This window comes from Micromonas pusilla, assembly GCF_000151265.4.
Source record: "Micromonas pusilla CCMP1545 genomic scaffold MICPUCscaffold_1, whole genome shotgun sequence".
NCBI classification, from domain to species: Eukaryota; Viridiplantae; Chlorophyta; class Mamiellophyceae; order Mamiellales; family Mamiellaceae; genus Micromonas; species Micromonas pusilla.
The window spans coordinates 653,201-680,005 of NW_003315882.1; the positions used below are offsets into that span (position 1 = coordinate 653,201).

The 26,805-nt window shown below is 68.0% G+C and overlaps 14 protein-coding genes across 14 annotated transcripts; 6 read left to right on the forward strand and 8 right to left on the reverse strand.

Moving 5' to 3' along the window:
• Window positions 1-17: 17 nt before the first annotated feature.
• Window positions 18-935, reverse strand: MICPUCDRAFT_43793 (uncharacterized protein; the record flags this gene model as incomplete). The annotated part of the gene is made up of 2 exons (XM_003055407.1): window positions 18-173; window positions 207-935. The coding sequence occupies 2 exons, from the start codon at window positions 933-935 to the stop codon at window positions 18-20; spliced, it is 885 nt and encodes a 294-aa protein (XP_003055453.1).
• Window positions 936-1,470: 535 nt separating this feature from the next.
• Window positions 1,471-2,451, forward strand: MICPUCDRAFT_10773 (uncharacterized protein; the record flags this gene model as incomplete). Its single annotated transcript, XM_003054875.1, has 1 exon — window positions 1,471-2,451. A coding segment is annotated over one exon (981 nt), but the record flags the coding sequence as incomplete, so codon positions are not given.
• Window positions 2,452-2,818: 367 nt separating this feature from the next.
• On the reverse strand, window positions 2,819-3,466 carry MICPUCDRAFT_61269 (uncharacterized protein; the record flags this gene model as incomplete). Its single annotated transcript, XM_003055408.1, has 1 exon — window positions 2,819-3,466. The coding sequence occupies one exon, from the start codon at window positions 3,464-3,466 to the stop codon at window positions 2,891-2,893; it is 576 nt and encodes a 191-aa protein (XP_003055454.1). The 3' UTR covers window positions 2,819-2,890.
• A 229-nt stretch (window positions 3,467-3,695) lies between these two features.
• MICPUCDRAFT_50106 (uncharacterized protein) lies at window positions 3,696-4,325 on the reverse strand (the record flags this gene model as incomplete). Its single annotated transcript, XM_003055409.1, has 1 exon — window positions 3,696-4,325. One exon carries the CDS (start codon window positions 4,323-4,325, stop codon window positions 3,696-3,698), a length of 630 nt encoding a protein of 209 aa, XP_003055455.1.
• A 286-nt stretch (window positions 4,326-4,611) lies between these two features.
• MICPUCDRAFT_50107 (uncharacterized protein) lies at window positions 4,612-6,039 on the forward strand (the record flags this gene model as incomplete). Its single annotated transcript, XM_003054876.1, has 1 exon — window positions 4,612-6,039. The coding sequence occupies one exon, from the start codon at window positions 4,612-4,614 to the stop codon at window positions 6,037-6,039; it is 1,428 nt and encodes a 475-aa protein (XP_003054922.1).
• A 79-nt stretch (window positions 6,040-6,118) lies between these two features.
• Window positions 6,119-7,963, reverse strand: MICPUCDRAFT_37848 (uncharacterized protein; the record flags this gene model as incomplete). The annotated part of the gene is made up of 1 exon (XM_003055410.1): window positions 6,119-7,963. One exon carries the CDS (start codon window positions 7,961-7,963, stop codon window positions 6,119-6,121), a length of 1,845 nt encoding a protein of 614 aa, XP_003055456.1.
• A 196-nt stretch (window positions 7,964-8,159) lies between these two features.
• Window positions 8,160-11,268, forward strand: MICPUCDRAFT_37849 (ATP-binding cassette superfamily; the record flags this gene model as incomplete). The annotated part of the gene is made up of 2 exons (XM_003054877.1): window positions 8,160-10,687; window positions 10,731-11,268. The coding sequence occupies 2 exons, from the start codon at window positions 8,160-8,162 to the stop codon at window positions 11,266-11,268; spliced, it is 3,066 nt and encodes a 1,021-aa protein (XP_003054923.1).
• A 122-nt stretch (window positions 11,269-11,390) lies between these two features.
• Window positions 11,391-13,433, reverse strand: MICPUCDRAFT_37850 (uncharacterized protein; the record flags this gene model as incomplete). The annotated part of the gene is made up of 1 exon (XM_003055411.1): window positions 11,391-13,433. One exon carries the CDS (start codon window positions 13,431-13,433, stop codon window positions 11,391-11,393), a length of 2,043 nt encoding a protein of 680 aa, XP_003055457.1.
• Window positions 13,434-13,598: 165 nt separating this feature from the next.
• Window positions 13,599-14,792, forward strand: MICPUCDRAFT_50111 (rav-like protein; the record flags this gene model as incomplete). The annotated part of the gene is made up of 1 exon (XM_003054878.1): window positions 13,599-14,792. The coding sequence occupies one exon, from the start codon at window positions 13,599-13,601 to the stop codon at window positions 14,790-14,792; it is 1,194 nt and encodes a 397-aa protein (XP_003054924.1).
• A 101-nt stretch (window positions 14,793-14,893) lies between these two features.
• Window positions 14,894-15,604, reverse strand: MICPUCDRAFT_50112 (uncharacterized protein; the record flags this gene model as incomplete). The annotated part of the gene is made up of 1 exon (XM_003055412.1): window positions 14,894-15,604. One exon carries the CDS (start codon window positions 15,602-15,604, stop codon window positions 14,894-14,896), a length of 711 nt encoding a protein of 236 aa, XP_003055458.1.
• Window positions 15,605-15,722: 118 nt separating this feature from the next.
• On the forward strand, window positions 15,723-17,492 carry MICPUCDRAFT_61270 (uncharacterized protein; the record flags this gene model as incomplete). The annotated part of the gene is made up of 1 exon (XM_003054879.1): window positions 15,723-17,492. Exon 1 carries the CDS (start codon window positions 15,810-15,812, stop codon window positions 17,490-17,492), a length of 1,683 nt encoding a protein of 560 aa, XP_003054925.1. The 5' UTR covers window positions 15,723-15,809.
• A 397-nt stretch (window positions 17,493-17,889) lies between these two features.
• Window positions 17,890-18,075, reverse strand: MICPUCDRAFT_9230 (uncharacterized protein; the record flags this gene model as incomplete). Its single annotated transcript, XM_003055413.1, has 1 exon — window positions 17,890-18,075. A coding segment is annotated over one exon (186 nt), but the record flags the coding sequence as incomplete, so codon positions are not given.
• Window positions 18,076-18,484: 409 nt separating this feature from the next.
• On the forward strand, window positions 18,485-20,391 carry MICPUCDRAFT_13206 (uncharacterized protein; the record flags this gene model as incomplete). The annotated part of the gene is made up of 4 exons (XM_003054880.1): window positions 18,485-18,694; window positions 19,273-19,416; window positions 19,533-19,708; window positions 19,857-20,391. 4 exons carry the CDS (start codon window positions 18,485-18,487, stop codon window positions 20,389-20,391), a joined length of 1,065 nt encoding a protein of 354 aa, XP_003054926.1.
• Window positions 20,392-20,447: 56 nt separating this feature from the next.
• MICPUCDRAFT_45154 (uncharacterized protein) lies at window positions 20,448-26,452 on the reverse strand (the record flags this gene model as incomplete). The annotated part of the gene is made up of 3 exons (XM_003055414.1): window positions 20,448-22,334; window positions 22,443-23,305; window positions 25,421-26,452. 3 exons carry the CDS (start codon window positions 26,450-26,452, stop codon window positions 20,561-20,563), a joined length of 3,669 nt encoding a protein of 1,222 aa, XP_003055460.1. The 3' UTR covers window positions 20,448-20,560.
• Between the last annotated feature and the right edge of the window lie 353 nt (window positions 26,453-26,805).

Genomic DNA, 26,805 nt, shown 5'->3' on the forward strand with positions numbered 1-26,805 from the left:
ACAGTATCATCCACTCATCATGGATCGTCTTGCGCGAGCCACGCGTCCATGTACTCGCACGTCTCCGGGGATATCAACCCCCCCGGGACGCACTCCTCGAACACCGGGCACAGACCGCACGGCACGTTCGTGAGCGCGCTCTCCGACGGAATCGGAATCGCCGCCGGGGAGTACTCCGTGATGAACGCCCCCGGCATGTAGTCCACGTCCTCGCCCTCGTGCCCGGCGTCGATGTCCTTCCCTTTCTTCGCCGTGGGCTTAAAGTTCGGGTCCGGCACCTCGATCGCGTCAATCTTACCGTCGTACACGAGCGTGTTTACGATCTGAAGCACCTCTTCTTTCCCCAAGTCGACGTTGGACAGTTTCGCGCGTTTCACAAAGTCCCACACGTCGTCCAACGTCGCCTTCCCTCGGCTGTTGATGAACTTATCGCACTGCTCGCGAAGCACGGAGATGAACTCCGCGTCGTACTCGTGCTCGGTGTACCACGCCCCGCCGGTTATCTCCCGCGAAGGTTCGAGCTCGAAGAGCATGTAAACCTTTCGGTTTTGCTGCGCGACGTTCTTCACCGACTTGATCAACTTCCTCGCCTCTAAAACCTTGAAGATCTTCGTGATCTGCGTCTGCGGCAGGTTGCTCTTCTGCTTGAGCTCCTTCGTCCAAATCCCGGTGTTCCCGCTGCTCTGGATGATCTGATACACGAGCAAGTCCTCGGAGGAGAGGCCTTTGAACTTCACGGCTTCGTCTTTTTGCACTTCGCGGTAAATCAGCGAGTCGCCGTCTTTGTAGACTTGGATCTTCCTCGACGACAGCAACGCGTTGATCGCGGACGCGCGCTCGTTCACGGGGATGTGCGCGATCTCCATCGCGAGGTCCGCGTCTGGGATGCCCTGCGGGTGCAGGCGGCATTGCTCGAGGATAGCCGCCTCCGCCATCGTTGGAAGAATTTTACCTTCGCGAACCGAATCCCTCTCCGGCTCTTCTCGATCTCGCGCCGGCACTCGCGCTCGGATACGCGGCGGGTTCACGCCGCCGCGACGCGCGCTCCCGATGCCGCGGACGCCCACGCGTTCCTCCGAGAAGGAAACCCGGTTCGGCTCGGCGCCTGCCTCGAACCCGCCGCGCGCGGCGCACTGAACGCGCCGCGTGCTGACGACGCAACGACCTCGACAACCTGACAAACAGAACGCCGCGCCGACCGCCGCCGACCGCGGCGAAAAAGCGGCGGAGCGGCGGCACGACGCCAGACCCGTCGGCGCGCGCGACGCGAGCGCGAGCGACGTCATGGCGCCCGCCCGGCGCCTCGAGCGGCAGTCCATCCTGGATAAGCCCGCGCTCCTGAAGTACCTGAGAGACGGCCTCCCCGCGAGCAAGGCGGACCTCGCGCCGAAGCACTGCCGCGCGATCTTGAGCGCCGCGATCGACGCCGCCGAGAGCGAGCGCGACGCCGTCGCGCTCGCCCATCGCAAGACGGAAGTCCCGAAGTTCGCGGTCGAGGGCGTGAACGACGCGTTCGCGCTCATGACGACGACGGTCGCGGAGTGCCACACGAGCAAGGACGGCAGCACGACGAAGATGGTCGTCGAGCTGCAAGACGGCCACAGGGTCGAGGCGGTCGTGATGCGGCACGCGATCCACGAGGGCGGGCGAGAGCGCAACACCCTCTGCGTGTCCTCGCAGGTCGGCTGCAAGATGGGGTGCACGTTCTGCGCGACCGGGACGCTCGGGGAGCTCGGGAACCTGACGTGCGGGGAGATTCTCGAGCAGCTCGTGCACGCGCAGCGGCTCTTCCGCGGCGACGGCGACGGCGACGGCGGCGACGGCGACGGCGGCGGCGCGTCCCGGAGAGTCAGCGGCCGCCGCCGCGGCGGCGGCATCACGAACCTCGTCTTCATGGGCATGGGCGAGCCGCTGAACAACTACGACGCGGTCATCGCCGCGCTCGGCCCGATCACGGACCCGAAGCTCTTCGCGCTCGCGCCGAGCCGCGTCACCGTCTCCACCGTGGGCGTCGTGCCGCGCATGAAGACGCTCACGAGGGACGCGCCCGGGGTGGCGCTCGCGCTGTCGCTCCACGCGCCGAACCAAGCGCTGCGCGAGAGCATCGTGCCGACCGCGCGCGCGTATAAGCTCCCGGCGCTGATGGAGGCGATGGACAAGTACCTCGCGTCTGGGCCGAAGGTGAAGACGATGGTGGAGTATTGCGTGTTGAGAGGCGTGAACGACGGGGTGGAGCACGCGAGGGAGCTCGGGGAGCTGTTGCGAGGGCGGGACGTCATCGTGAATTTCATTCCGTACAACCCCACGGACGTGCCGATGGGGCACGCGCCGCCGACGAAGGAGGCGGTGAAGGCGATGGTGGACGTCCTCACCGGACCGGAGTTTGGGCAGTTCACGACGGTGAGGCACGAGATGGGGCAAGACATCGCCGGCGCGTGCGGGCAGTTGGCGTTGAAGAACGGACCGGACGGCGGCGGCGCGGCGGCGGCGGGGGGTGGGGACATCGAGGATTTAGGGAAACCCGGCGGGTGCGCCGCGGGGGGTGGGAAAGGCGCGAGCGCGACGACGTTACGGTCGCGCGCGAAGGGAGCGGCGAAGAGGGTGGACGCCGCCGCCGCCGCGGAGACGGAGAGCGTCAGCGGCGACGTCGCGACGACGACGACGACGACGACGACGCGTCCGCGGTTCGACGCGGCGGAGAAGTTTTTCCTCGCCGCCGCCGCCGCGTCGCTTCTCAGCCTCCTCGCGTCGTTGCTGTGGATGGCGTCGCGGCGAATGTCGACGTGACGCGCGAGCAGAAGAGCGAACACGCCGTAGTCCTCCGTTCCTACTAGTCTATCGTGTTGAAGGTACTAGCTAGCATCGAGTAGCTACCGGCGCCGGCGGCGCGTCACTTCGGAGGTTTCAACGTCGCGACGATGGCCGACTCGACGGCGTCCCAGTCGTTGGCCCTCGCCGCCTCTCCCGCGCGGTCGACGACGTCCCCGTCGACGACGCGATCGTCCTCTCCTTCCCCTTTAATAATTTCCCCTCTCGCCGCGACGTTCGTCGCGATGATCTCGATCCTGCTATCGCGCCGGTACGCCGCGGGCTCCAGCGCGACGCGCGTCCTCCCGTCGCCGCCGACGGCTACCGCCGGCGCGACCCACTCCGATCCCAGCCGCAGGACGCCCTTAACGCGCTTCACCGCGGGCTCGTTCGCGAGCGCTGTCAAGAGACGCGCGAGGAGCGGGCGCGCGAAGACGTCGTCGCGGTGGAACACCCAGCCGCAGGTCGCGTGGCCGTCGTCGCCGCCGCGCACGCGCGTCGGCGCGCCGCGCGTCGGCGGCGGCGGCGGCGTCGGCGGCGGCGCCGACGACGACGTTCTGATCCCCCTAGCCGCCGCCGCGTGCGCGCTCTTCTCCCTCGGTTCCGAGTCCGCGCTCGGACACATCACCACCCCCACGTCCACGTCCAGCGTCTCCATCTCCAACTTCCCGTGCTCGACCACGAGCACGCGCGCTTTCGGCGGGTACAGCGAGCGCGCCCACTCGCGAAAATCGTCAGCGTCATTCGCCGACGCCAGGTCCGCCTTAGGGTCGTTCCATACGAGCGAACGTCGGGGTGGAGTTGAAAGGCGTCAGTTGGAGTTGAAAGGCGCCGAGGACGGGAATTGAAAGCGTGGGGTGGGCGGAGAGAGACGACGGCAAAAGTCCTTAAGGATCGGCGTTCACCACGCCGACGCGGTCGTATGGGGACCAGTGTATCGAACGCACCTTGGCGCCGACGACGACGTCCGCGCACTGGACCTGGTCCACGAACGCGTCGCTTCGGAACACCTCCCCGCGCGTCGCCACCTCGCGGACGTCCACGAGCGCGATCGTCGCGCGGAGGGCGAGGACGCCGCGGAGGTGCTCGTTGGACAGCGCGTCGAAGAGCCCGCCCGGGTGGCCCATCCCGCTCGGCTCGATAAACAGCCGATCGGGCCTCGCGCGTCGCAGCACCTGCGTCACCGCGACCGTGAACGGCGCGGCGACCGCGCAGCAGAGACACCCGCCCGCGACCTCGCGGACGACGACCATGCCGTCGTCGTCGTCGTCGTCGTCGGCGGCGGCGGCGACGGGTTCCGAAGCGCCGCCGTCGTCGCCGCCGCCGCCGGCGCGCGGCCCCGGCCGGCGCGTCATCCCGCCCGCGGTGTCGAGGATCGCGCCGTCGATCCCGAGCGCGCCGAACTCGTTGACGACGATCGCCCAGCGCTCGTTCGGCGGGCGCTGGGAGAGGAGGTGGCGCAACGCCGTCGTCTTCCCGACGCCGAGCGCGCCGGTGATGATGTTCACGGGTATCATCGTCTCCGGAGGGGGTCGGGTCGGCGACCGCGCGCGTGCGGTCGCGACTGCCGACGACGACGCGACGCGACGGGATTTCCCCCCGCGCGGCGCGGTCACTGCAGGAGGGTGCCGAGCGCGACGACCAGACCGTTGAAGAAAAAAAAACGTTGGAACATCCGACACGGCACTCTTCCCCCGCGCGCGCACGACGCCCGCGGACGGGACGATGATGCTCTCGCCCGTCTTCGAGCAACTGAAGGCGGTGGACGCGACGTCGCTCTCGCCGCCGGCGTCGTCGAAAAAGATGGACGACGCGGCGCCGGCGTCGCCGTCGACACCGTCGGCGGACGCGACATCATCTTCCGAGACCCCACCCGTCGGCGGATCCCCCGGCGTGGATCCCCCGACGCTTCCTCTCGGCACGCCGCGGACGCCCGACGCCGACGTCGCGGCCGCTCGCGCGGAGACGGAGCGACTGAAAAAGTACATCGCGGGACTGGAAGCGAAGCTGAGGAAGCAGCAGCACGACGGCGACGGCGGGTTCTTCGACGCGTTCTACGGCCTCGCGAACGATTCCCTCAAAGCGGTCGGGTTGGCTTCCCCGGGCGGCTCGCCGGCGTCTCCCGCGAACTTCGCGACGATCAAATCGGTGACGGAGAAGCTCACGGAAGCGCTCACGCGCGTGGAGGACGAGAACGCGAAGCTGCGCGCGAGGTTGAAGAAGTGCGCCGCGATGTCGTCGTCGGAGGCGGCGGCGGCGGACGCGCCGCCGACGCCGGAAACGTTTCACAGCGCCGGCGACGGCGACGGCGACGCGTCCGCGTCCGTGTCGCGTCGCCCTCGCGCTGACGAGAGCGAGAGCGCGGGCGAGAGCGAGAGCGCGGACGAGGAGGATTCGAGCGACGACGCGTCGACGCCGGTGAGCGTGGAGAAGGAGGTCGCGCGGATCGAGCGACGCGCGAGGGAATCGAGCGAACTCGCGGACGCGCGCGCGGAGAACAAGCGACTGCTCTTCGAGCTCCAAGCCGCGCGACGGAAGATCGCGGACGTCGAGGAGAAGCTGACGTACTGGGGCCTGGAACCGAACGCGTCCGACGGCGGCGCTGCCGCCGCGGCAGCGGCGGCGTCCGCTCCCGGGGACGAGACCTTGGTCACGATGGAGACCGAGGACGCGTCGGATTGGAGCGCGGAGGCGACGGAAGAGGACGAGGACGAAGCCGCCTCCGGTTCTTCCGACGAAGCGACGGAGCGGGCGGAGGGCGAGGCGGAGGAGGAGCGAGTGGAGTTGGAGATGGAGGAGAACGGAGACGTCGCGGACTCGTCCTTCGTTCGCGACGCGCCGTGCGCATCGCCGCGCGCGCTCGAGCGCGACGACGACGCGACGACCGCGACCGCCGCGGACGCGGACGCGAACGTCGCCGCGTCGTCGCGCGCGCGCGCGTTTCTCTCCTCCGCGGTTCGCGCGTGGAGAACGTCGCCTCGCGCGGTGAAAATAGGCGCCGCGGTCGCGGTGACCGCGGGCGCGACGTACGCGCTCATGAGACTGTCCAAGACGGCGTCGAGACCGGCGGACTCGAGTGCTGCGACGGCGACGGCGGCCGCGTTCGAGGACGCGCGGAACGCCGCGGAGGAGGGCGTCGGCGGCGTCGCGGCGGCGGCGCCGCCGTTTGAAGCCGCGGACCAGCGCGAGCGCGCTGCGGTCACCGCCGTGTTCGTGAACATGTTGCGATAGCCGCACGCGTAGTATTTTATTTTCCCCTCATGTTGTACACGTACGTACCCGCTGGGTGCTATTTGTGTCTGCGCTCGCGTCACCGCCGCCGCCGCTTCAACTCCTTGAGTCTCGCCTCGATCCGCTGCTTCGGCGTCGGCGCCTCGCGTCTTCTCTTCGCCTCCTTCGCTTCCTCTCGCGCCAACGCGATCGCCGCGGCCTCGCTCGCTTCCTCCGCCCTCCTCCGCGCGTACACTCCCGCGGCGCCGGAGACGAACTCGCGCCTGTCCTGACCCGCGGCGCCGAGCTCCGCGAGAACGTCCGCGTTGTGCTTCGCCATCGTCGCCGCGAGCATCTTCTTCGCGCGGTTCTTCACAGAATTCGCGCCCCCCGCGCCCCCCGCGCCTCCGCGTCCACCGCCGCCGCCGTTCGCGTTCGCGTTCGCGTTCGCGCCCGCGGCACCACCTCCGTGACCTCCCCCCTTCCCCCTCCCGGCGTATTTCTTCCGTCTCGCCGCGACCCTCGCGAGGAGCGCGTCGAGAACGTCGTCGTCGCCGTCCTTCCCGCCGCCGGCGCCGCCGACGGGCACCCCGTCGCTCGCCTCCGGCAGCCTCGGGACGCGTATCGTCACGCTCCCTTCCTCGTCCTCGTCCTCGTCCTCGTCCTCGCCCTCGGCGTCGTCGTCCGCGGCGTCCGTTCGCATCTCGCGACGGTTCACATCTCCGAGATCGTCCCTCGACGCGTCCGCCGCCCCCGGGACGCCCAGCGCCGCGCATCGAGCGAGCGCGCGCGTCAGCTTCCGCTTCGCCGCCGCGAGCGTGTTCACCCAGCTCGCCCTCTCCTCGCTCGCGATGCCCTCCTCCGCGTCGATTCCGGTCCCGGTTCTGGTCCCGGAGGCGCGCGCTGCCGCCGCCGTGGACGGCTTCACCCGCGCGAGCAACGCGAGCGCGGCGGATAACGACGGCGCGAGCCGCGACGCGCCCGCGCGACACAGAGCGATCAACTCGCGCATCACGACCGCGTTGTCTTCCGTCTCCGTGATCTGAATCGACGACGTCGAGTGGTGAGACGACGACGCGATGGTCGGGACGGCCGCGACGATCGCGGGCGGCGCGGGCTCTCGCTTCGCGGTCGTCGCCGCGGGGCAGGGAGCGCCCTCGACGTCTTCCCAGTCCTCGTCGTCGTCGTCGTCCTCCTCCTCGCTTCCCCCGCCCGTCCCCCCTTCCGCGCCCAACAGCATGCCGACGCACGCGTCGATGGCGACGACGCACTCGCCGACGTCCCGTCTCAGCTCCGGGAGCTCCTCCCGCTCGAACGCGCGCCATCGCTTGAGGACGCCTTCCTCCGTCCGCCGCGCTCTCTCGTCGGCGACGGCGCGTCGCGCCGCCGCGACGGCGTCCGGAGCGTCGGCGCCGAGGGCGTCGCGCGCGAACGCGCTCGCGACGACCAGCCGCGGGTGCGCGCTCGCGAAGCGCGTCGTCCACGCGTCCAGCGCCTTCGCGGAGATCTCGCGGAGCTTCTCCGTCTCCGCGACGGGCCATGGCGGCAGCGGCTTCGCGTCGGTGTTGTCGACGCCGATCGCGTGTCGAAGGAACGACGACAGGTCGTCCACGGCGAGGCATCGGAACAGGTGCGACCGGACGAAGAGCGCGTCGATGATGGTCACCGCGCGCGTCCGATGCGAGCACTCCTTGTGCTTCAGCGCGAGCATCAGCGACGCGTGCGCGCGTCGCATCGCGTCGTCGTCGCGCCTGACCGCGCGTTTCAGCGCGACGAGGAGGTCGTCGTCCGATTCTGCTGGACCGCCCGAAGCCGCCTCGCACAGCAGCTTGACGACGTCCGCGATGCGCTGGTGAGGGTCCGCGGGCGGCTTCGACGTTCGCTTCGGCGGCGCGCGGTCGACGCGCGCGCGCATCCAGTGCGGCGGCGCCGGCGGCGGCGGCATCGCCCCGCGCCGCCCGTGTGTGACGGCGTGGACGTCGTCACTACCGAGGTCGAGGCCGCCGTCGCGTCGTTTGGTTTTTTTTTTCGTCGGACCGCGCGAGAAAGAGAAGAGACCGAGACCCACCCTCCGCGCGAGCTCGCGCGCACAACGCGCCGCGCGCGCCGCGACGCGCCAACGCCGCAGGTCGCGTATCGTCATGCAGCCTCTCCGGCTTCTCCGTCTTTTCCTCGGCGTCGGCGTCGTCGCGCTCGTCCTCGTCGCGCCCGCGCCCGCGCGCGCGCAGTTCGGAGGAGGCGACGCCGCCTGCCCCGTGGACATAGACGTCGTATCGCTCGACGCCTCGCTCGGTGAGAGCTGCGCGGCGGGGAGGGCCGACGTCTGCGAGTCGTGCCTGTGCGACTTCGGGCGGCGCCTCCTCGACGCGGGGTACGCGATCGTCGGCCCGGACGCGGTCCCGTTCGAGGCGTGCGCGCTCGCGAACCTGGCGACGCTGAGCTCGCGCGCGGGCGTGACCGTCGCGGGGTTACTCCGCGTCGCCAACTGCCGAGAGACGCCCGCGTGCTTAGAAGACGCCAACGACGCGGTAGGGACGCAGCCCGAACCCGACCCTGATCCTTCCGCGGACGCGACGACGACGACGCCGACGCCGACGCTCGCGCCCGGACCCACGGCTTCCGACGCGTCGCGGTTACCCTACCGAGCGGCTGGCGGTCTCGAGCTCGCGCTCGCCCCGCCCGACGTCGCGGTCGTCGACGTCGTCGACGACCGAGATGACCACGACGACGACGACGACGACGAGAACGCGCTGCTCGCGTCCGCCATCGCCGCGCCCGTCGTCCTCGCCGCGCTCGCCGCCGCGTGCGCGGCCGCGTACGTCGCGCGCGCGAAGCGCCGCGCCCGGTGCCTCGCGAAATACGTCGCCGCCAAAGCCGCGCTCGCGGCCCGCGGCGTCGTCGGGGACGAGGCGGAGACGCGGACGCGGACGCGCGCGAGAAGCCGAAGCCTCGCGTTCGCGAGCATCACCTGCGAGACGAAGATCAAGTCCGTTTCCGCCGCGCGCGACGCCGATGCCGACGCCGACGCCGACGCCGCGATGCCGGCTGAGGGTCGAGGGTCGAGGGTAATTGCCCATACGGCCGCCGGGGAGACGCGCGCGGCGCCGAAAGTCCTTCTGCGCGATGTCGCCGGCGCGTGTCGCCGCGGCGAGATGCTCGCGCTCTTAGGCCCCTCTGGCGCCGGGAAGAGCACGCTCCTGCGAATCATCTCCGGGCGCGTTGACCCCGAGGCTGGGTTGAAGGTATCGTCGGGGGACGTGCGCGTGGACGGCGTCGTGAGGACGCCGCGCGAGTTGCGCCGCGCGGTCGCGTTCGTGCCGCAACACGACAATTTGCTGCCGTTTCTCACCGTCCGAGAGAGCGTGATGTACTCCGCGGAGCTTCGACTTCCGTGGTTCATCTCGAGCGAGGAGAAGACCGCGAAGACGAACGCGGTGCTCGATGAGCTGTCGCTGTCGCACGTCGCGAACTCGCGCGTCGGCGGCGCGGGCGGCGGCGGCGGCGGCGGCGGCGGCGGGTCCGCGCTGATGTCTTGCCTCTTCCAGCGCGCGAACGCGAAAGGAGGGTCGCGCGGGAAGCGATCCGCCGGCGGCGGCGGCGGCGGCGGCGGCGGCGGCGTCAGCGGCGGCGAGCGCAGAAGAGTCACCGTGGGCATGGAGCTCGTCACGTCGCCGGACATCATCGTGTTAGACGAGCCCACGAGCGGCCTCGACGCGAGCGCGGCGGCGAGCATGGTGTTCACTCTGCGCGCGTTGGCGTCCCCGTCGCGACGCGACGGCGACCTCGGCAGGGTCGTCGTCTTCAGCGTGCACCAGCCTTCGCCGAGGGCGTTTCGCGTGATGGATAAGATCATGCTCCTCGGCGTCGGCGGCGTCGTGCTGTGGCAGGGCGCGCCCGCGGTCGCGGAGGCGGAGTTCGCCGCGATTGGGTTCCCTTGCCCGGTCGAAGACTTCACGTCGACGCCGTCGAGCGACGTCGCGTCGGCGGCGGCGGCGGACCGAGACCGGAAAAGAATTCTTCACCACGGCAGCGGGAAGGCATCGCCCGACGCCGCGCGGCGGACGTACAGCGTCGACATCAGCGAGTGGATGCTCGAGGTCGCGACGTGCGCGTCCATGCGCGTGAAGCTCCTCGCGTCCACCTCGGCGCTCGGGGCGTCGGCGCGGGGGACCCGCGAGGAAGAACACGCCGACGTCAACGAGAACGGGTCGTTCGCGTCGTCGGTTTCTTCGTCCGCGGCGTCGTCGTCCGGCCTCGGCCTCGACGTCGTCGTCGTCGAGTCGCATCGGCTCCTCGACGGCAAGCGTAAGGCGACTCCGCTCTCGTCGCCGTCGTCCGCGGTGGCGGCGGAGGCGACCATCGAGAAACTCAGGCGACGGTCGCGCATGAACGAGTCCTGGGTGTTACTCCAGAGAGCCGCGCGGACGACGTCCCGGGACCCTTCGCTGCTTCTCGCGCACCTGTTCGTGGCGACGCTCACGGCGCTTCTGCTCGGCGTCATCTACCTCGACTCGCCGCTCACGCTCGCGGGGTTCCAGAACCGCGCTGGAGGAATGTTCTTCACCCTCGTGTTCTTCGGTCTCGCGTCCATTTCCGCGGCGGATCGCCTCAGCGCGGAGGCGTCGATTCGCTCGAGGGAAATCGGCAGCGGGTATCACGGCTCCGGATCGTACGTCTCTCTCTTCCCTCGCGATCGACATCGCCGCGCTCAGGATCCCCGCGGTGACGGTGTACTCGGTGATAATGTACTACATGATGGGCCTCAGGGACGACGTCGACGCGTTTTTCGTGTTCTTCGGCGTCCTGCAGCTCTTCGTCGCCGCGACGACGGCGCTGTGCGGGTTCATCTCGATCGCGACGTCGTCCTCCGCGGTGGCCAACTTGGTCTGCACGTTCGTCCTCCTCCTCTCGAGCATGTTCGGCGGCTTCCTCGTGAGCATCGGCTCCGTTCCGAGCGCGATACAGTGGGTCCAGTGGGCGAGCGTGTATCGATACGCGTGGGGAGCGATGCTCTCGAACGAGATGCGCGACCAGACGTTTTTGTTCGACACGACGTTCGAAGGGTCGAGGATCGAGGTCGACGTCTCGGGGCAGACGTACTTGAACACGTTCGGATTACATCCAAAGTTCATCACGCGCGACGCGCTCGGGCTGTTTGGGATATTTGCGCTGCTCGTGCTCGCGTCGTACGGCGTGTTAGCGCTGAGGCACGGCGGGCGGTGGTGGCGGCCGGCGCGGAGAAGGCGTTGACGACGCGACGATGCGAGTCCGCGAGAGGCGCGATTGAAAGGAAAAAAAAAGCGCCGCGAGCGATTGTGCATTTGATGAGACTCGACTCGTTCCCACCAGAACTATTCGCTACTCTGCTAGCCCTACGATACCGTGCCGTCGTCGTCGTCGTCGTCTTTCGCGTCCGCCGCGCGCGACGGCGCGTACGCGTTCTCGAAGTCGAAGTCCGTTTGAAGAAAAAAACGCAACCCCGGCGGCGGCGGCGGCGGCGGCGCGGCCGCGTCGGCGTCGTCTCCCCCCGCGCCGACGCGCTCCCACGCGGGATACACCGACGGCAGCCGCGACCACGACCGCGCGTTCCCCCCCGCGGCGTCGCTCCACGCCCCGCGCTCTCCCTCGGCGCGCTTGAACGCGTCCCACCACCGCGACGACCTCCCGTCGGCCCTCTCCGCCGACTCTCCGCCCGCCGCCGTGGCCGCGCGCCACGGCGGGCGCACGCACGGCCCTTGCCTCTCGTCTTCGGCGGCGTCCCCGAGCTTCATCTCCGGCCCCCAGAATCCGATCATCAGCGTCAGTCGCCGATGTCCCGGGTCGCTCGCGGCGTCCTCCGCGGGCTCGGACGAGGGAAGGACGCCGTGTAGGAGCGACCCGTCGAACGCGACGACGCGGTTCGTCGTCGGCTCCGCGACCCACGCTCTGCCGCCGTCCGCGCGCGCGCCGTCGCCGAGTCGCTGGTCGACGACGACGGTCCCGCCGCCGCCGCCGCCGGCGCCCTGGACGCGCGCGTCCGCGGGCGACTCGAGGAACAGAATCGCGCTGACGATCGGATGCGACACTTCGCCGGCGCCGTCGCCGCGGCGTAACGCACGCTCGTCCGCGTCGAAATGCAACTGGTGCCCCTCGTGCGGCGATCGGGAGTGCGCCCACCACTCCGCGGACGTCGCGGTCGCGAGCTTCGCGGCGATGTCGGCGTCGGCTCCCGACAACGCCGCTCGAACGACGTCGATCGCGTCTTCGACGACGGCGGTATCGTTCGCGCCGTCGCCGCGCCGCGCCGTCGCCGCCGCGTCGTCCGGCAGCGGGTAATGATACGAAAAGTACCCGGTCATCGGGTCGTGGTACCGATGATCCGTCCAGAACTTCGACGCCGGACCGAAACAGTCATCGCGCAGCCGTTTCAATAACGCGTCCGGTAAAACGCCGTCGACGACGTAGGGCGCGGGATCCGTCAACGCCGCCGAAGTCTTCGCGCGTTTCCCCGCCGGCGGCCGCTCGTCGTCCACCGCCGCCGCCGCCGCCGCGCGTCTCAACCGCGCGTCGCGCGAGTTCGCGGCCGCGAACACCGCGCGCGACAGCCGCTTCGTCACCCCCATCCCCCGCAACGTCGTCGCGACCGCGTCGAATTCTCCCGACAGGCACCGCGACACGCAGAGGTGGACGCGCGCGAGCGAAGCCGCCGCGTGCGCGTGGACGCAGACCCAGCACCGTCGCCACTCGCCTTTCGCCTCCGCGATGCTCGGCGGGGACCACGCCGACGCGACGGTCAGCGACTCGACGACCGTCGGGTGCGCGTACCCGACGCGTTTGATCGCCGTCATCGCGCGCGCGTGGTGCGCGTCCGGGAGGGTCGGCGCGAAGCTCGTCGCGGCGACGTAAAACGACTCCGCGTTGGCGCGCGACCGCCGCGGCTCGTCGCCGCCGCCGCCGTCCGCCGCGTGGCCGGCCATGCGCTCTTTGATCCAGCCTCTCGCGCTCATCGTCCGCGCGAACGTCAGCGCGAGCTCGTTCGTCGTCGTCCGCGATCCGCGACGGCGCGTCGAACGTTCGTCGTCGTCGTCGTCGTCGTCGTCGTCGTCGTCGTCGTCGTCGTCGGTCTCTTCCTGGCAGTGACGGTCGTGGACGTACGGCACCGTCGGCATCGCCTCCTCCTCCTCCTCCTCCTCTCGCGCGCGGCGACCCGCGGCGCGATCCATCGCGGCTCGCGTCGCGGCCGCGAGCTGCGTCAGCATCGCGTCCGCGTCCTCCAGTCGGTCGTCGTCGCCCCGCGCTTCCGCCATCGCGAGCGCGCGCTCGAGCTTGGACGTCCGGCCGCCGGACGTCGAGCTCGCGGTCGTCCACGCGTTCACGGTCGGGTCCCATATCTCTACGACGCGGACGACGCGCTTCTCCGCCGCGGGAGCCGTCATGGTCGTCGCCGGCGCATGGTGTTGTGACGGACCGAGCTCGGCTCGGTCACAAGTGATGACGAGCTTTCTGTTTGCTTTTCCGAGAATTCAACAACGATAGATCTCAGAAGCGCCCCGCACCCCGCAGGTGCGGGTCCTCTTCCGACCCTCCCCCACCCTCTCACGATGCCCACGTTCAAACACACGGGCTCGCCGCCGCCGCCGTCGTCCCCGAGCGCAGCGGCCGGCGACGTCGACGCGAGCGCGCCGCCGGAGGTGGACGACCACTACAGAAACACGATCGAGCAGCTCAAGCGCGACATCGACGCGGCGCCGCCCAGGCCGAAGGACGCCGACGGCGCCGCCGGCGGGAAGCCGACGTCGTCGTACCCGGCCACGAACCAAAACAATCCCAGGAGCGGGTTCCGAGGCGTCTCGCAGAAGAGTCTGAACTGCTACGGCGCGAGCGTGTACGTCTCGCGGCTCAATCGGAACGTCTTCCTCGGCGTGTTCCCGTCCGCCGAGCTCGCCGCGCGCATGTACGACGCCGCCGCGACGATCGTCTTCGGTCCGGACGCGTACGTAAACTTCCCGGGCTCGGCGACGCACGAGCCGCCGACGGGCGCGCAAGTCGCCGCGATGAAGCTCAAGGTGACCGGGGGAAGGACGGCGTCGTGTAAGGAGTGCGGGCAGGAGTTGCCGGTCAAGACGCGCGTGTGCGGGCGGTGTCGCGCCCCCGTGAAATTCAAAGACGTGCCGTTCAAAGGCGTGCGCGTGAAGCTTCGCGGGAACAACCAGCCGCGGTATCAGGCGGTGTTTTGTCTGAAGGGAAAGGTGGAGTTCATCGGCACGTTCCGGACGCAGGAAGAAGCCGCGCGGGCGTACGACGCGCGCGCGAGGGAGGCGTACGGCGACGAGGAGGGCCGCACGAATTTCGCGACGACGGCGGAGGCGGACGCCGCGTGCGAGGTGGGGCTCCGCAAGCTGTCCGCCGCCGGCGGGGACTTGGCCCCGATCGTCACGAAGCGGAAGTCGGAGCGGAAGTCGGACGGCGACGACTCGGACGACGAGCTCGAGCTGCGGCGGCGGAAGAAGAGACGACGCGAGGAGAAGGCGTCGGGCGGCGGGAATGGAGGCGGCGGGAATGGCGGCGGCGGGAAAGGTAAAGGCGGCGGCTCGGGGAGAGGGCGACGGAGCAACTACTACGACCGGCTTCTCGTCTCGGGCGGCGGCGGGTTCGTCGACGCGGACGAGCGCGCGTGGGGCGGGGGCGCGGGGAACGATCTCTCGAGCACGGGCGGGCTGGACTTTTCCGTGGCGCCGCCGAAGCAGCGGAAGGGGGGGAAGTCCATCGCGGAGCAGCTGTTAGGATCGCTGTGACGACGACGACGCGGCTGGACCGGCGCGGCGCGGACGGATGAACGACGACGAGACTAATTCTCATCGTTCGATCGCAACACTGCACGTACGCGCGAACGCGCTCATCGCACCGCGCCCATCGCGGCTCGGTCGCTCTCGCACTCCGCCGGGTCCACCGCGAGCTCGCACTCGTCCTCGCCGAGCAACCCCAGCCCCCCCGTCTGCCCCGGGAGAATCTTACCCGCGAAACCGCTCGCCTTCAGCCCGCTCCAACTTAACGCGCCGGCTTCGTACTGCGTCGCCGGCATCGTCAGCGCGAACGTGACTTTCGACGTCCCCGCGGGCACCTCGTCCACGTACGCGATCCGGTTGTTCTCGCTCACGTCCGTCACCGCGGAGCCGTTGCCGTCGTACACCCGCCCGTACACGTCCGCGTTGTTCAACGCCTTGCTCGACGGGTTCTTCGCCGTCGCGGAAAACTCGACGCACGCGACGCCCGCGCGGACGTTGACCGCGCCGCCGACGCTGCTCATCGTCCCTCTCGCGCACTCCACCCGCGCGTACGTCACGTCCTCGAACGGGACGGAGACCGGGCCGACCGCGAGCGCGGGAGGCGCGGCGGCCGCGAGCGTCGCCGCGGCGGCGAGCGCGGTGACGCGGCGCGCGATCGCGATCGACCCTGACGACGACGGAAGCGACGGATCTAACGGAGCGGTCGCGCGCGCGGTCGCGGCCGCGCGCGTCGCGCGCGAGCGGTCGCGGGCGCGGGCGCAGCGCGGGGCGACGGTCGCGGGCGGCGATGGACGGGCGGCGAGCGTGATCCCGACGGTCATGTCGGTCGCGCGAGACGAGAGTGACGACACAGCCTGTGCGTTATCTGGTTCACGCTGTGAGTTCGTTGGCGTGTGGCCACGTGCGCGCTCCGAAACTCACCGCACCGCACCATTGACGTCAGCGCCGCGCCTCGAGAAGCCGCCGCGACGCGACGCCGGCCGCGATGGGCGAATAATCGAACGAGCGCGAGAGAGCCGGACGTAGATGTCCTCCGCGATGCTCGCGCCGGCGGCGTTCGCGCCGGCGCGCGCGATGATGTCGCGCGGGCGAAGCGAGCGGCGGCGACGGGCTGTCGTCGTCGCGTCCGATGATGGCACCACGACCGGCGACGCGTCACGAAAGCGAAACGACGACCGCGCGTCCTCGTCCGCGTCCGCGTCGACGTCCGCGCCGCCGTCGCTGCCCGCGTTCCTCTCCGCGCTCGGGCTGATGCGTCGGGCTGTCCTCGCGGGCGGTTCCGCGCGCGCTGCCCTGGACGCGGTCACCGGGAACGCCCCCGGCGTCGCCGCGAAGGGCACCATCGTCAACGTCCTCGAAGACATCACCGGGAAGAGCGTCTCCGTCGGGACGCTGAGACTGTACCCCGACGGCGTCGTCTTGCGCGGCCTCAAGATAGGCGACGACGTCCGCGTCGCGAAGCTCGTCGTCCGCGCGCGCGCGGAGCCCCTTCTGAAGGTTGTCCGCGAGTGGAACGGGAAGGATGGTGAAAACGGCGGCGGCGGCGGCGGCGCGGACGGTCGCGCGACGCCAACGACGCGCCTCGGACGGACGCCGAAACCGAAACCGAAACCGAAACCGCCGCTTCTCATCGACTCCATCCGCATCAAAGGCTTACGAAGCGACAACACGACGTGGAGAGGCGTTCGAACCGCGTTCGACCTCTTCGCGCACGCGCCCGGCGCGGTGCTCATCTCGAAACTCATCCTCTACGACGCGCGCGCGGACATCACGCCGCACGCGTCCTACGAAGGCCAGCTCGCGCCCCCTCGCGCGCGCGCGCTGCGTCTCGCGACGCTCGAGATGCGCGACGTGGACAGCCGCGTGCCCGCGGCGAAGCTCGCGGGGAGCGTCGCGCGCATCGTGGAGATGGGAGAGGGCGGAGGACGCGTCACCCGGGGGAGCGGCACGGTGATATCCCCGCGTCGTCCGCCGCCGCCGCCCCGCGCCCCGCCCTCCATCTCCACTCGCGCGCCCTCCCCGCGCCGCCGCCCCGCGGCGAACCGCGACCCGTTCGAGGCGATCCGCGCGGTCGCGCCGCCGTCGCTGATGCGCGTCGTCGACGAGGCGATAACCCCCGAGGCGCTCGCCGTCGTCAACGCGTCGCAGGCGGCGTTTGAATCCCTCGCGCCGCTCGTCGCCGCCGACGCGGCCGCCGCGGCGGCTCGAGCGGTCGAGATCGCGCGCGGCGCGAGCACCGGCGAGATGGCGTTGGACGCGGGCGTCGTCGCCGCGCTCCTCGCCGCGGGGCTGCCGCGGCGGTTCCTCGCGGACGGCGGCGCGCTCCTCGTGAAGCTCATCGAGAGCGGCGTCGCCGTCGTTCTTCTCGAGCGCGCGGACGTGCTTCGGGTGCTCGTGGAGCGGCGGCTGTTAGAGCGGCTGCTCGACCTCGACCTCATGGACGCGCTGTTGGACCGCCCGGAGCTGACGAAGGCGATGTTTCGGTCGGGGGTGGTGAAGGGGGTGCTGAGCAACGGGGTGTTGGAGGCGCTGTTGAAGACGCGGAGCACGGAGATCGCGACCAAGGTGTTACGCGGGGAGATGCTCGAGGTGCTCATGGACACCGGGTTGCTGCCGGAGATGATGACGTTTCGGGGGGGGGTGGACCGACCGGACTGGACGCCGCCGACGGGGAGCGTGGACTGGGAGGCGTCGATCGACTGGCAGTAGGATCTACGTATAGGACTATCGTCGCTAGACTAGTCTTCGCGAAATGATCATCGCGTCGCGTCTCTCGAAAGAGACGACGGAGCGCCGCGGACGCGTCACGTCAGAACAACCCCCGGAGAGGGTTATTCGCGGACATGTCCCCCTCGCCGCCGCGCTTATCGCGCTCCTTCCGTTTCCTGAGCAGCGGGTTCGCGTCCACGGTCGGCTCTTCCTCTTTAAACGCGCGCATCAACGCCGTCGCCCTAGCTTTGTCCTGGGCGTCTTTCGCCATCGTTCGCACGCGCGCCGTCACGACCTCGGGGGGCAGCGGCTCGGCGCCGTCGCCGCCGTCTCCTTCCCCTCCCGCCGCCTTCGAATTCGTCTTCTTCTCTCGCTTCGGTCTCTTCGACGCGCCGCCCTCCGCGTCTGGGTCGCCGACGACGTGCCCGACGTCGCTCTCGGTGCCGAGGCCGCGACGATCCCCTTTTTTCCACACCCGCAGCGGCTCCTTCGCGCCCTGCTTCTCCTTGCCGAGACCCTCGCCCTCTCGCCATCCCGCGGCTCGAAGCATTCGAAACCCGACGTTGGACGACCCCAGTTTCGCGCCGATGGACGCGTTCGCCCTCGCCGCTCGAGGCACCGCGCCCGCGGCCCACGCGGGCGGTCGTCGTCTCGCGCTCGCCGCATCGTCGTTCGCGCGCTCGCCGCCGCCGCTCGCGTCGTAGCGCGTCCCGTCCGCGGAGGGGTTGATGACGCCGCCGGACTTGAACCGGACGCCGCGCGATGGCCTGTCGGCCATGCGCGCGGTGTGACCCCGCGCGGCGACGCGGCGAGTGAGTGAACCACACAGCAGGCGTGCTAGGTGTGCCAACTTCAGACGATTGCGCGCGCGTCCCGAGTTTCGTTTTCTGCGGTCGTCGCGTCGTCGTTCAAACGTCACCCCCCCGTGCGCACTTCGCGACGCGCCGGGCGGAAAGACCTCCCCCTCCGCGCCTCGCGCGAGCACCGCCGCGATGGGAACGAAAGAGATATGCAAGTACTACCTCCACGGCGCGTGCCGCAACGGCGCCGGGTGCCGGTTCTCGCACAGCATGGACGCGCCCAAGTCGACGGTGTGCGCGTATTACCTCGCGGGGAACTGCGCGTACGGGGACAAGTGCCGATACGACCACGTCCGCCCGCCGAAGGTGCGAAGACGCGCGTTCGCTCGTTTCTGCGCCCTCGTCCCTCGCTGCGCGCCGAGCGGGAGGATCTCGGCGCGGCGGGCGACGACGCGCGGGGGATCTCGCGACGACGACGCCGCGCCGCGCGAGATCTCGACGCTCATTTATTCTTTCCGTTCCTCTCGAAACTTTCGTCTCGGCGCAGGAATCCGCGGGCGCGCCGCCGCCGCCTCCCGGGCCGCCGCCTCAGGCCGCCTCGCGCGGCGCCGGTCGCGGAGCGGGATTCATGAGCGCGAGCGCGTCGTCTTTCAACCCCAACGCGAGCGCGTTTAACCCTTTGGAAGGCGCGATGAACAGGATGCACCTCGGCGGAGGAGGCGTCGTCGGCGGCGGCGGCGGCGGCGTCGTCGGCGGCGGCTTGTACGCGCCGCCGTTACCCCCGAGCGCGCCCGCGTGGGGAGGGGCCGGGTATCACCATCAACAGCCCGTCGTGGGCGACGGCGGGGGCGAGGGCGATGAGGACTGGGGGTACGAAGACGAGCAAGGGAACTGGATCTCGTTCAACGAAGGCGGCGGCGACGAGGTTGAGTTTTTGAAGTCGCAGCTTCCGGACGAAGACGACCTCTTAGACGGCTTAGGAGCGGAACCGCCGCAGCAGCACGGCGGCGGGGGCGGCGGCGCGGATGACGAGTGGGGGTACTACGACGACGCGGGTAGGTCCCTCGGTGGTCGCGTTCGCACGCTCGCTCCGTCCGTTATCTTTCCTTCTGTCGACCGACGACGTCCGCTGACATCTCTTGCGTTTTTTTCTCTTCCACACCGCAGGCCAGTGGATCTCTTTCGGCGGAGAGGTCGACCAATACTTGCAGGCCGCGCAGCCGCACGAGTACCAGGCAAGAAGATACTAATCCGCTCGTCTAACTATACGATTGATTCCTTTCACGACGGCGACGCGCGCGGCGAGCGCGACGTCGTCGTCGTTCGGTCCCTTCTCCGACGTAGCCGTCGTTGTCGTCATTGTTGTAATCATAATTTCAGACGCTCCCGCGCTCACGAATCCGCCTCCTCCCGCGCGTCCCCAGGCCGCCCCTCACGCGCCGCCGCCGCCGCCGCAGCACCACGCGTACCAGCACCCACCACCCGGCGGCCCGCCTCTTCGACGCCCGGACGCGTTCGCCGCGCACGCGCCGGGGGGCGCGCCGTCCGCGGAGGAGGAGCGCAGGACGCGCGAGGACGAAGCCAGAGCGGCGGCGAGCGCGGAGGTCGAGTGCGGCATCTGCCTCGAGGTCGTGCACGAAAAGCCGCGCATCGGCGACCGACGGTTCGGGCTCCTCTCCGGGTGCGACCACGCGTTTTGCCTCGCGTGCATCCGCGACTGGAGAGATGGCGGCGTCGCGGGTAAAGACGCGGCGACGGCGTCCGCGTTGGATCAGGCGAGGAAGTGTCCGATCTGCCGCGCGCAGTCGCATTACACGGTGCCGTCGACGTATTGGCCTCGGGACGAGATCGACAAGGCGATGATCGTCGGCGAGTACAAGCGGCGGATGGACAAGATACCGTGTCGTAATTTCGACTACGGCGACGGGCACTGCCCGTTCGGGAGCTCGTGTTTTTACGCGCACTTGCTGAGGGACGGCTCGCGCGCGAGCGAGGATGTTCGCAAGACGACCGACGCGGAGGGGAATCTGAACATCGTCGGCGGGATTCGCCTGAGCGACTTTCTGGATACGAGCGCGGGTCGAAGAGCGTTGCGTTGAATAGATTGAGCGAACGATGTGACGATGTGACGATGTAACGACGACGACGAGTCATAAACAAAACGCGTATGTGTATGTGGTATTAAAGAATGAAAGACGGCAGCGTCCCTGCGTGACCCCGAACCCGGGGGCACCGCCGCCGTCGCGCGATCGATCGTCGTCCGCCTCATCACGGCTCGTAAGAGAGAATGGGCGACAGCCACTTCTCCGCAACCTTGTAATCCTGCTTCTTGCGGTCCGCGTACTCCTGTACCTGGTCCGCGGTGATCTTCCCGACGTTGAAATACTGCGAGCTCTTCCCCGCGAAGTACAACCCGGACACCGACGCGGACGGAAGCATCGCGAACGATTCCGTGAGCTCGACGGAAATTTCCTCCTTGACGTTCATGAGATCCCACATCGTCGCCTTCTCCGTGTGATCCGGTTGCGACGGGTACCCGGGCGCGGGGCGGATGCCCTGATACTTCACCTTCAGAAGATCGCTCGCGTCGAACTTCTCGTCCTTCGCGTACCCCCAGTGGTCCTTCCGCACTTGCTCGTGCATGAGCTCCGCGAACGCCTCCGCGAGGCGATCCGCAAGCGCCTCCGCCATGATGTACGAGTAGTCGTCGTTCGCGGCTTTGTACTCCGCGGTGAGTTCGTCCAACCCGATCCCCGCGGTCGCGACGAACATCCCGAGGTAGTCCTTCACGCCACTCTCTTTCGGCGCGATGAAATCGCTCAGCGCCATGTACGGTTCGTCCACGTCCTTCTCCGCTTGCTGACGCAGCGTGTGGAACGTGTGCGTCTTTTCGCCTCTGTTTTCATCCGCGTACAACTCGATGTCGTCCCCGACGGAGTTCGCGGGGTAGAAACCGATGATGCCGTTGAGTTTCAGGCGCTTCTTCTCCATGATCATCTTCAGCATCGCGTTCGCTTCTTCGAACAGTTTCTTCGCCTCCGCGCCGACGGTTTCGTCGTTAAAAATCTTCGGGTACCCGCGATTCGGATACCGCCCGCGGAGCTGCCAAACCTGGAAAAACGGGTTCCAGTCGACGTAATCGATCACGTCCGCGATCGGAACGTCCACGAGCGCTTTCACGCCGCAGAACTTCGGGGTCACGGGGAGGTGCTCCGGGGAGGAGAAATCCACCGCCGCCTTCTCCGCGGTCGCCCTCGCCTGCGAAATTGTGAGGTACCGACGGTCCTCCAAGCCGGCGTAGAATTCCTCGCGCATCTCCGCGTACGTGTCGAGAATGTCCTCGAGGAACTCCCCGCGTTTGTTCATGTCCATCAGCGTCTGCGCGACTGGAACCGCGCGAGAAGCGTCGAGGACGTGCACGACGCCGCCGCTGTAGTTGGGCGCGAGCTTCACCGCGGTGTGCATCTTACTCGTCGTCGCGCCGCCGATGAGCAGAGGAATTTTCATCCCCTCCGCCTCCATCGCCTTTGCCATGTCCACCATCTCGTCCAAGGACGGGGTGATGAGCCCGGAGAGGCCGCAGATGTCCGCGTTGTTATCCTTCAGCGCGGCGATGATCTTATCCTTCGGGCACATGACGCCGATGTCGATCACCTTGAAGTTGTTGCACCCGAGCACGACGGCAACGATGTTCTTGCCGATGTCGTGGACGTCGCCCTTGACCGTCGCGATGAGGAACACGCCCGCGTTCGCCGCCTCGCCTGTGCCGCCGTTCGCGAGCCTCTCCTCCTCCATGAACGGAATGAGGTGACCGACAGACTTCTTCATCACGCGCGCGGACTTGATGACCTGCGGAAGGAACATTTTCCCGGCGCCGAACAAGTCGCCGACGACGTTCATGCCGTCCATGAGCGGGCCTTCGATGATCTGAAGCGGCCCCGGGTAGTCGCCGCCGACGCGGCACTCCTCCGTGTCGGCGATGCAAAACTCGTCGATGCCCTTCACGAGCGCGTGCTCCAGGCGCTTGCCGACGGGTTGGTTCCTCCACGCCTTGGCGTCCGCCTTGCCGCCGCCGGCGGCGGCGCCAGCCTCCGCGCCCTTCTTACGAAGCGCCGTGGGCTTGGACTTTGGGTCGAGCGTCGCCGCGAACTCGAGCATGCGCTCCGTCGCATTGCTGCATTTGTTCAGCAGCACATCCTCGACGTATTCGAGAAGCTCCTTGTCGATCTTCTCGTAGACGTCCTCTTCGACCTGCGCGGCGTTGACGATGCCCATGTCCATGCCCGCCTTGCACGCGTGGTACAAGAACGCGGAGTGGAACGCGCGGCGCACGGGCTCATTCCCGCGGAAGGAGAACGCGAGATTCGAGACGCCGCCGGAAATTTTCGAGCCGGGGCAGAGACGCTTGATCTCGCGCGTCGCGTTGATGAAGTCCACGCCATAGTTGTTGTGCTCCTCCATCCCGGTCCCAATCGTGAGGATGTTCGGGTCGAAAATGATGTCCTGCGGGTTGAACCCAACCTCCTCCACGAGCAGCTTGTACGCGCGCATGCAGATGCGCACCTTCTCAGACTCCGTCGCAGCTTGGCCTTCCTCGTCGAACGCCATCACGACGACGGCGGCGCCGTGGCGCTTCACCGTCCTGGCGTGCTTCAGGAACTCCTCTTGGCCACCCTTGAGGGAGATGGAGTTCATGATGCACTTGCCCTGGGAGCACTTTAGCCCCGCCTCGACGACGTGGAACTTCGACGAGTCGATCATGAACGGCACCTTGGACACGTCCGGCTCGGACACCATCAGGTTCACAAACCGAATCATCGCGGACTCGCCGTCGATGAGACCGTCGTCCATGTTGACATCGATCACGTGCGCGCCGTTCTCCACCTGCTTGAGCGCGATGGCGAGCGCCTTCTCGTAGTTGCCGTCGACGATGGCCTTCTTGAAGATCGAAGACCCTGCGACGTTGCACCGCTCGCCGAGGTTGATGAACGTCTTCCTGCAATTCTTCTCGTCCTGGTCGTAGTTGAACGGCTCGAGGCCGGAGAGTCGCATGAGGTCCTTGACGCCGTGCTTCTCTCTGGGCTTGAACTTCGACACCATCTCGGCCAAGCACCCGATGTGCTCGTCCGTGGTGCCGCAGCACCCGCCGATGGCGTTGATGAGGTTCATCTCCGGGAACACGCGGCAGTCCTCCGCCATCTCCGGGCCCTTCTGGTCGTACCCGCCCATCGCGTTGGGAAGCCCGGCGTTGGGGTAGCAGAACACCCAGCAGTCCGCAGCCTTGCTCAGGTTCTCGATGTACGGCACCATGTCCTTCGCGCCGAGGGCGCAGTTCAGCCCGATCGCGATCGGCTTGGAGTGAGACATGGAGTTCCAGAACGCCTCGTTCGTCTGGCCGGACAGCGTGCGCCCGGAGTTGTCGACGATGGTGCCGGAAACGAACACGGGGATCTTCTTGCCCCACTTCTCGAAGAACAGGTCGATGGCGAACATCGCCGCCTTCGCGTTCAGGGTGTCGAAGATCGTCTCCACGAGGAGCATGTCGACGCCGCCCTCGACGAGCGCCTCGACTTGTTCCATGTACGCCTCGACGATTTCGTCGTACGTGCACCCGCGGAACGCGGGGTTCTCCACGGACGGCGACACGGAAAGCGTCTTGTTCGTGGGCCCGACCGCGCCGGCTGCAAACCTCGGTTTGTCGGGATTCTTCTCCGTGAACGCGACGCAGCATTTCTTCGCGAGCTGCGCGGCGGTCTTGTTGATGAGGTAAACCTCCTCCTTCTTGTCGAGCTCGTAGTCCGCCTGGGAGATCATCGTCGCGTTGAACGTGTTCGTCTCGATGATGTCCGCCCCCGCGGCGAGGTACTTGGAGTGGATCTCCTCGACGACGTCCGGGCGCGTGATGACGAGGATGTCGTTGTTCCCCTTGAGGTCGTGCGTGTGGTTCTTGTACCGTTCGCCGCGGAAGTCTTCCTCCTGAAGCTTGTACTTTTGCACCGCCGTGCCCATGGCGCCGTCGATGACCATGATGCGCTCTTTCATGATCTTGTTGATCAGGTCGAACGCGGGGGAGGACTCGACGGGGTCGACCCACTTCTTGTACTTCGGCACGGGCATGAGCTCGGAGGCGGGCTTGGGCGCGATCTTGTCCACGGTGCAGACGTTCTGGCGGGGGGTGGCCACGAACGCCGGCGCCGCGGGTCCACCGGAGCCGTCCTTGCGCTTCAGCGCGCACGGCTTAGACTTCGGGTCGAGCGTCGCCGCAAAGTTGAGCATGTTCTCGGTCGCGTCGGGAGAGCGGTTGAACATGACATCTTCGACGTACTTGAGAAGCTCCTTGTCGATCTTCTCGTAGACGTCCTCTTCGACCTGCGCGGCGTTGACGATGCCCATGTCCATGCCCGCCTTGCACGCGTGGTACAAGAACGCGGAGTGGAACGCGCGGCGCACGGGCTCATTCCCGCGGAAGGAGAACGCGAGGTTCGAGACGCCGCCGGAAATTTTCGAGCCGGGGCAGAGACGCTTGATCTCGCGCGTCGCGTTGATGAAATCAACAGCGTAGTTGTTGTGCTCCTCCATCCCGGTCCCAATCGTGAGGATATTCGGGTCGAAAATGATGTCCTGCGGGTTGAACCCAACCTCCTCCACGAGCAGCTTGTACGCGCGCATACAGATGCGCACCTTCTCAGACTCCGACGCAGCTTGGCCTTCCTCGTCGAACGCCATCACGACGACGGCGGCGCCGTGGCGCTTCACCGTCCTGGCGTGCTTCAGGAACTCCTCTTGGCCACCCTTGAGGGAGATGGAGTTCATGATGCACTTGCCCTGGGAGCACTTTAGCCCCGCCTCGACGACGTGGAACTTCGACGAGTCGATCATGAACGGCACCTTGGACACGTCCGGCTCGGACACCATCAGGTTCACAAACCGAATCATCGCGGACTCGCCGTCGATGAGACCGTCGTCCATGTTGACATCGATCACGTGCGCGCCGTTCTCCACCTGCTTGAGCGCGATGGCGAGCGCCTTCTCGTAGTTGCCGTCGACGATGGCCTTCTTGAAGATCGAAGACCCTGCGACGTTGCACCGCTCGCCGAGGTTGATGAACGTCTTCCGGTAGTCGTTGACATCTGGGTCGTAGTTGAACGGCTGAAGACCGGAGAGTCGCATGATGTCCTTGACGCCGTGCTTCTCTCTGGGCTTGAACTTCGACACCATCTCGGCCAAGCACCCGATGTGCTCGTCCGTGGTGCCGCAGCACCCGCCGATGGCGTTGATGAGGTTCATCTCCGGGAACACGCGGCAGTCCTCCGCCATCTCCGGGCCCTTCTGGTCGTACCCGCCCATCGCGTTGGGAAGCCCGGCGTTGGGGTAGCAGAACACCCAGCAGTCCGCAGCCTTGCTCAGGTTCTCGATGTACGGCACCATGTCCTTCGCGCCGAGGGCGCAGTTCAGCCCGATCGCGATCGGCTTGGAGTGAGACATGGAGTTCCAGAACGCCTCGTTCGTCTGGCCGGACAGCGTGCGCCCGGAGTTGTCGACGATGGTGCCGGAAACGAACACGGGGATCTTCTTGCCCCACTTCTCGAAGAACAGGTCGATGGCGAACATCGCCGCCTTCGCGTTCAGGGTGTCGAAGATCGTCTCCACGAGGAGCATGTCGACGCCGCCCTCGACGAGCGCCTCGACTTGTTCCATGTACGCCTCGACGATTTCGTCGTACGTGCACCCGCGGAACGCGGGGTTCTCCACGGACGGCGACACGGAAAGCGTCTTGTTCGTGGGCCCGACCGCGCCGGCCGCGAAGCGGGGCTTCTTCGGGTTCTTCTTCGTGAACGCGACGCAGCACTTCTTCGCGAGCTGCGCGGCGGTCTTGTTGATGAGGTAAACCTCCTCCTTCTTGTCGAGCTCGTAGTCTGCCTGGGAGATCATCGTCGCGTTGAACGTGTTCGTCTCGATGATGTCCGCCCCCGCGGCGAGGTACTTGGAGTGGATCTCCTCGACGACGTCCGGGCGCGTGATGACGAGGATGTCGTTGTTCCCCTTGAGGTCGTGCGTGTGGTTCTTGTACCGTTCGCCGCGGAAGTCTTCCTCCTGAAGCTTGTACTTTTGCACCGCCGTGCCCATGGCGCCGTCGATGACCATGATGCGCTCTTTCATGATCTTGTTGATCAGGTCGAACGCGGGGGAGGCCTCGACGGGGTCGACCCACTTCTTGTACTTCGGCACGGGGGCTGCGGGAGGACACGAGACGAGGGGAAGGGGACGTCAGCGCGAGATCTTCGAAAAAGACGTGCGGAGCGGACGATGACGTGTTTCGCGGGGGCGGCGACGCGCGGGCGCGATCGACGTCCACGCGCGCGGTCGCGGCGACGGAAAGAGACGGGAAATTCGCGCGCGGACGCACCTTGCGCCGCCTTCGGTTGGACCTCCGGGTACATCTCCGCGTAGGACGCGCCCGTGCCCGCGGCCGCGGGCTTCGCCTTCGGCTTCTCGATCGCGGGCGCGTTCGT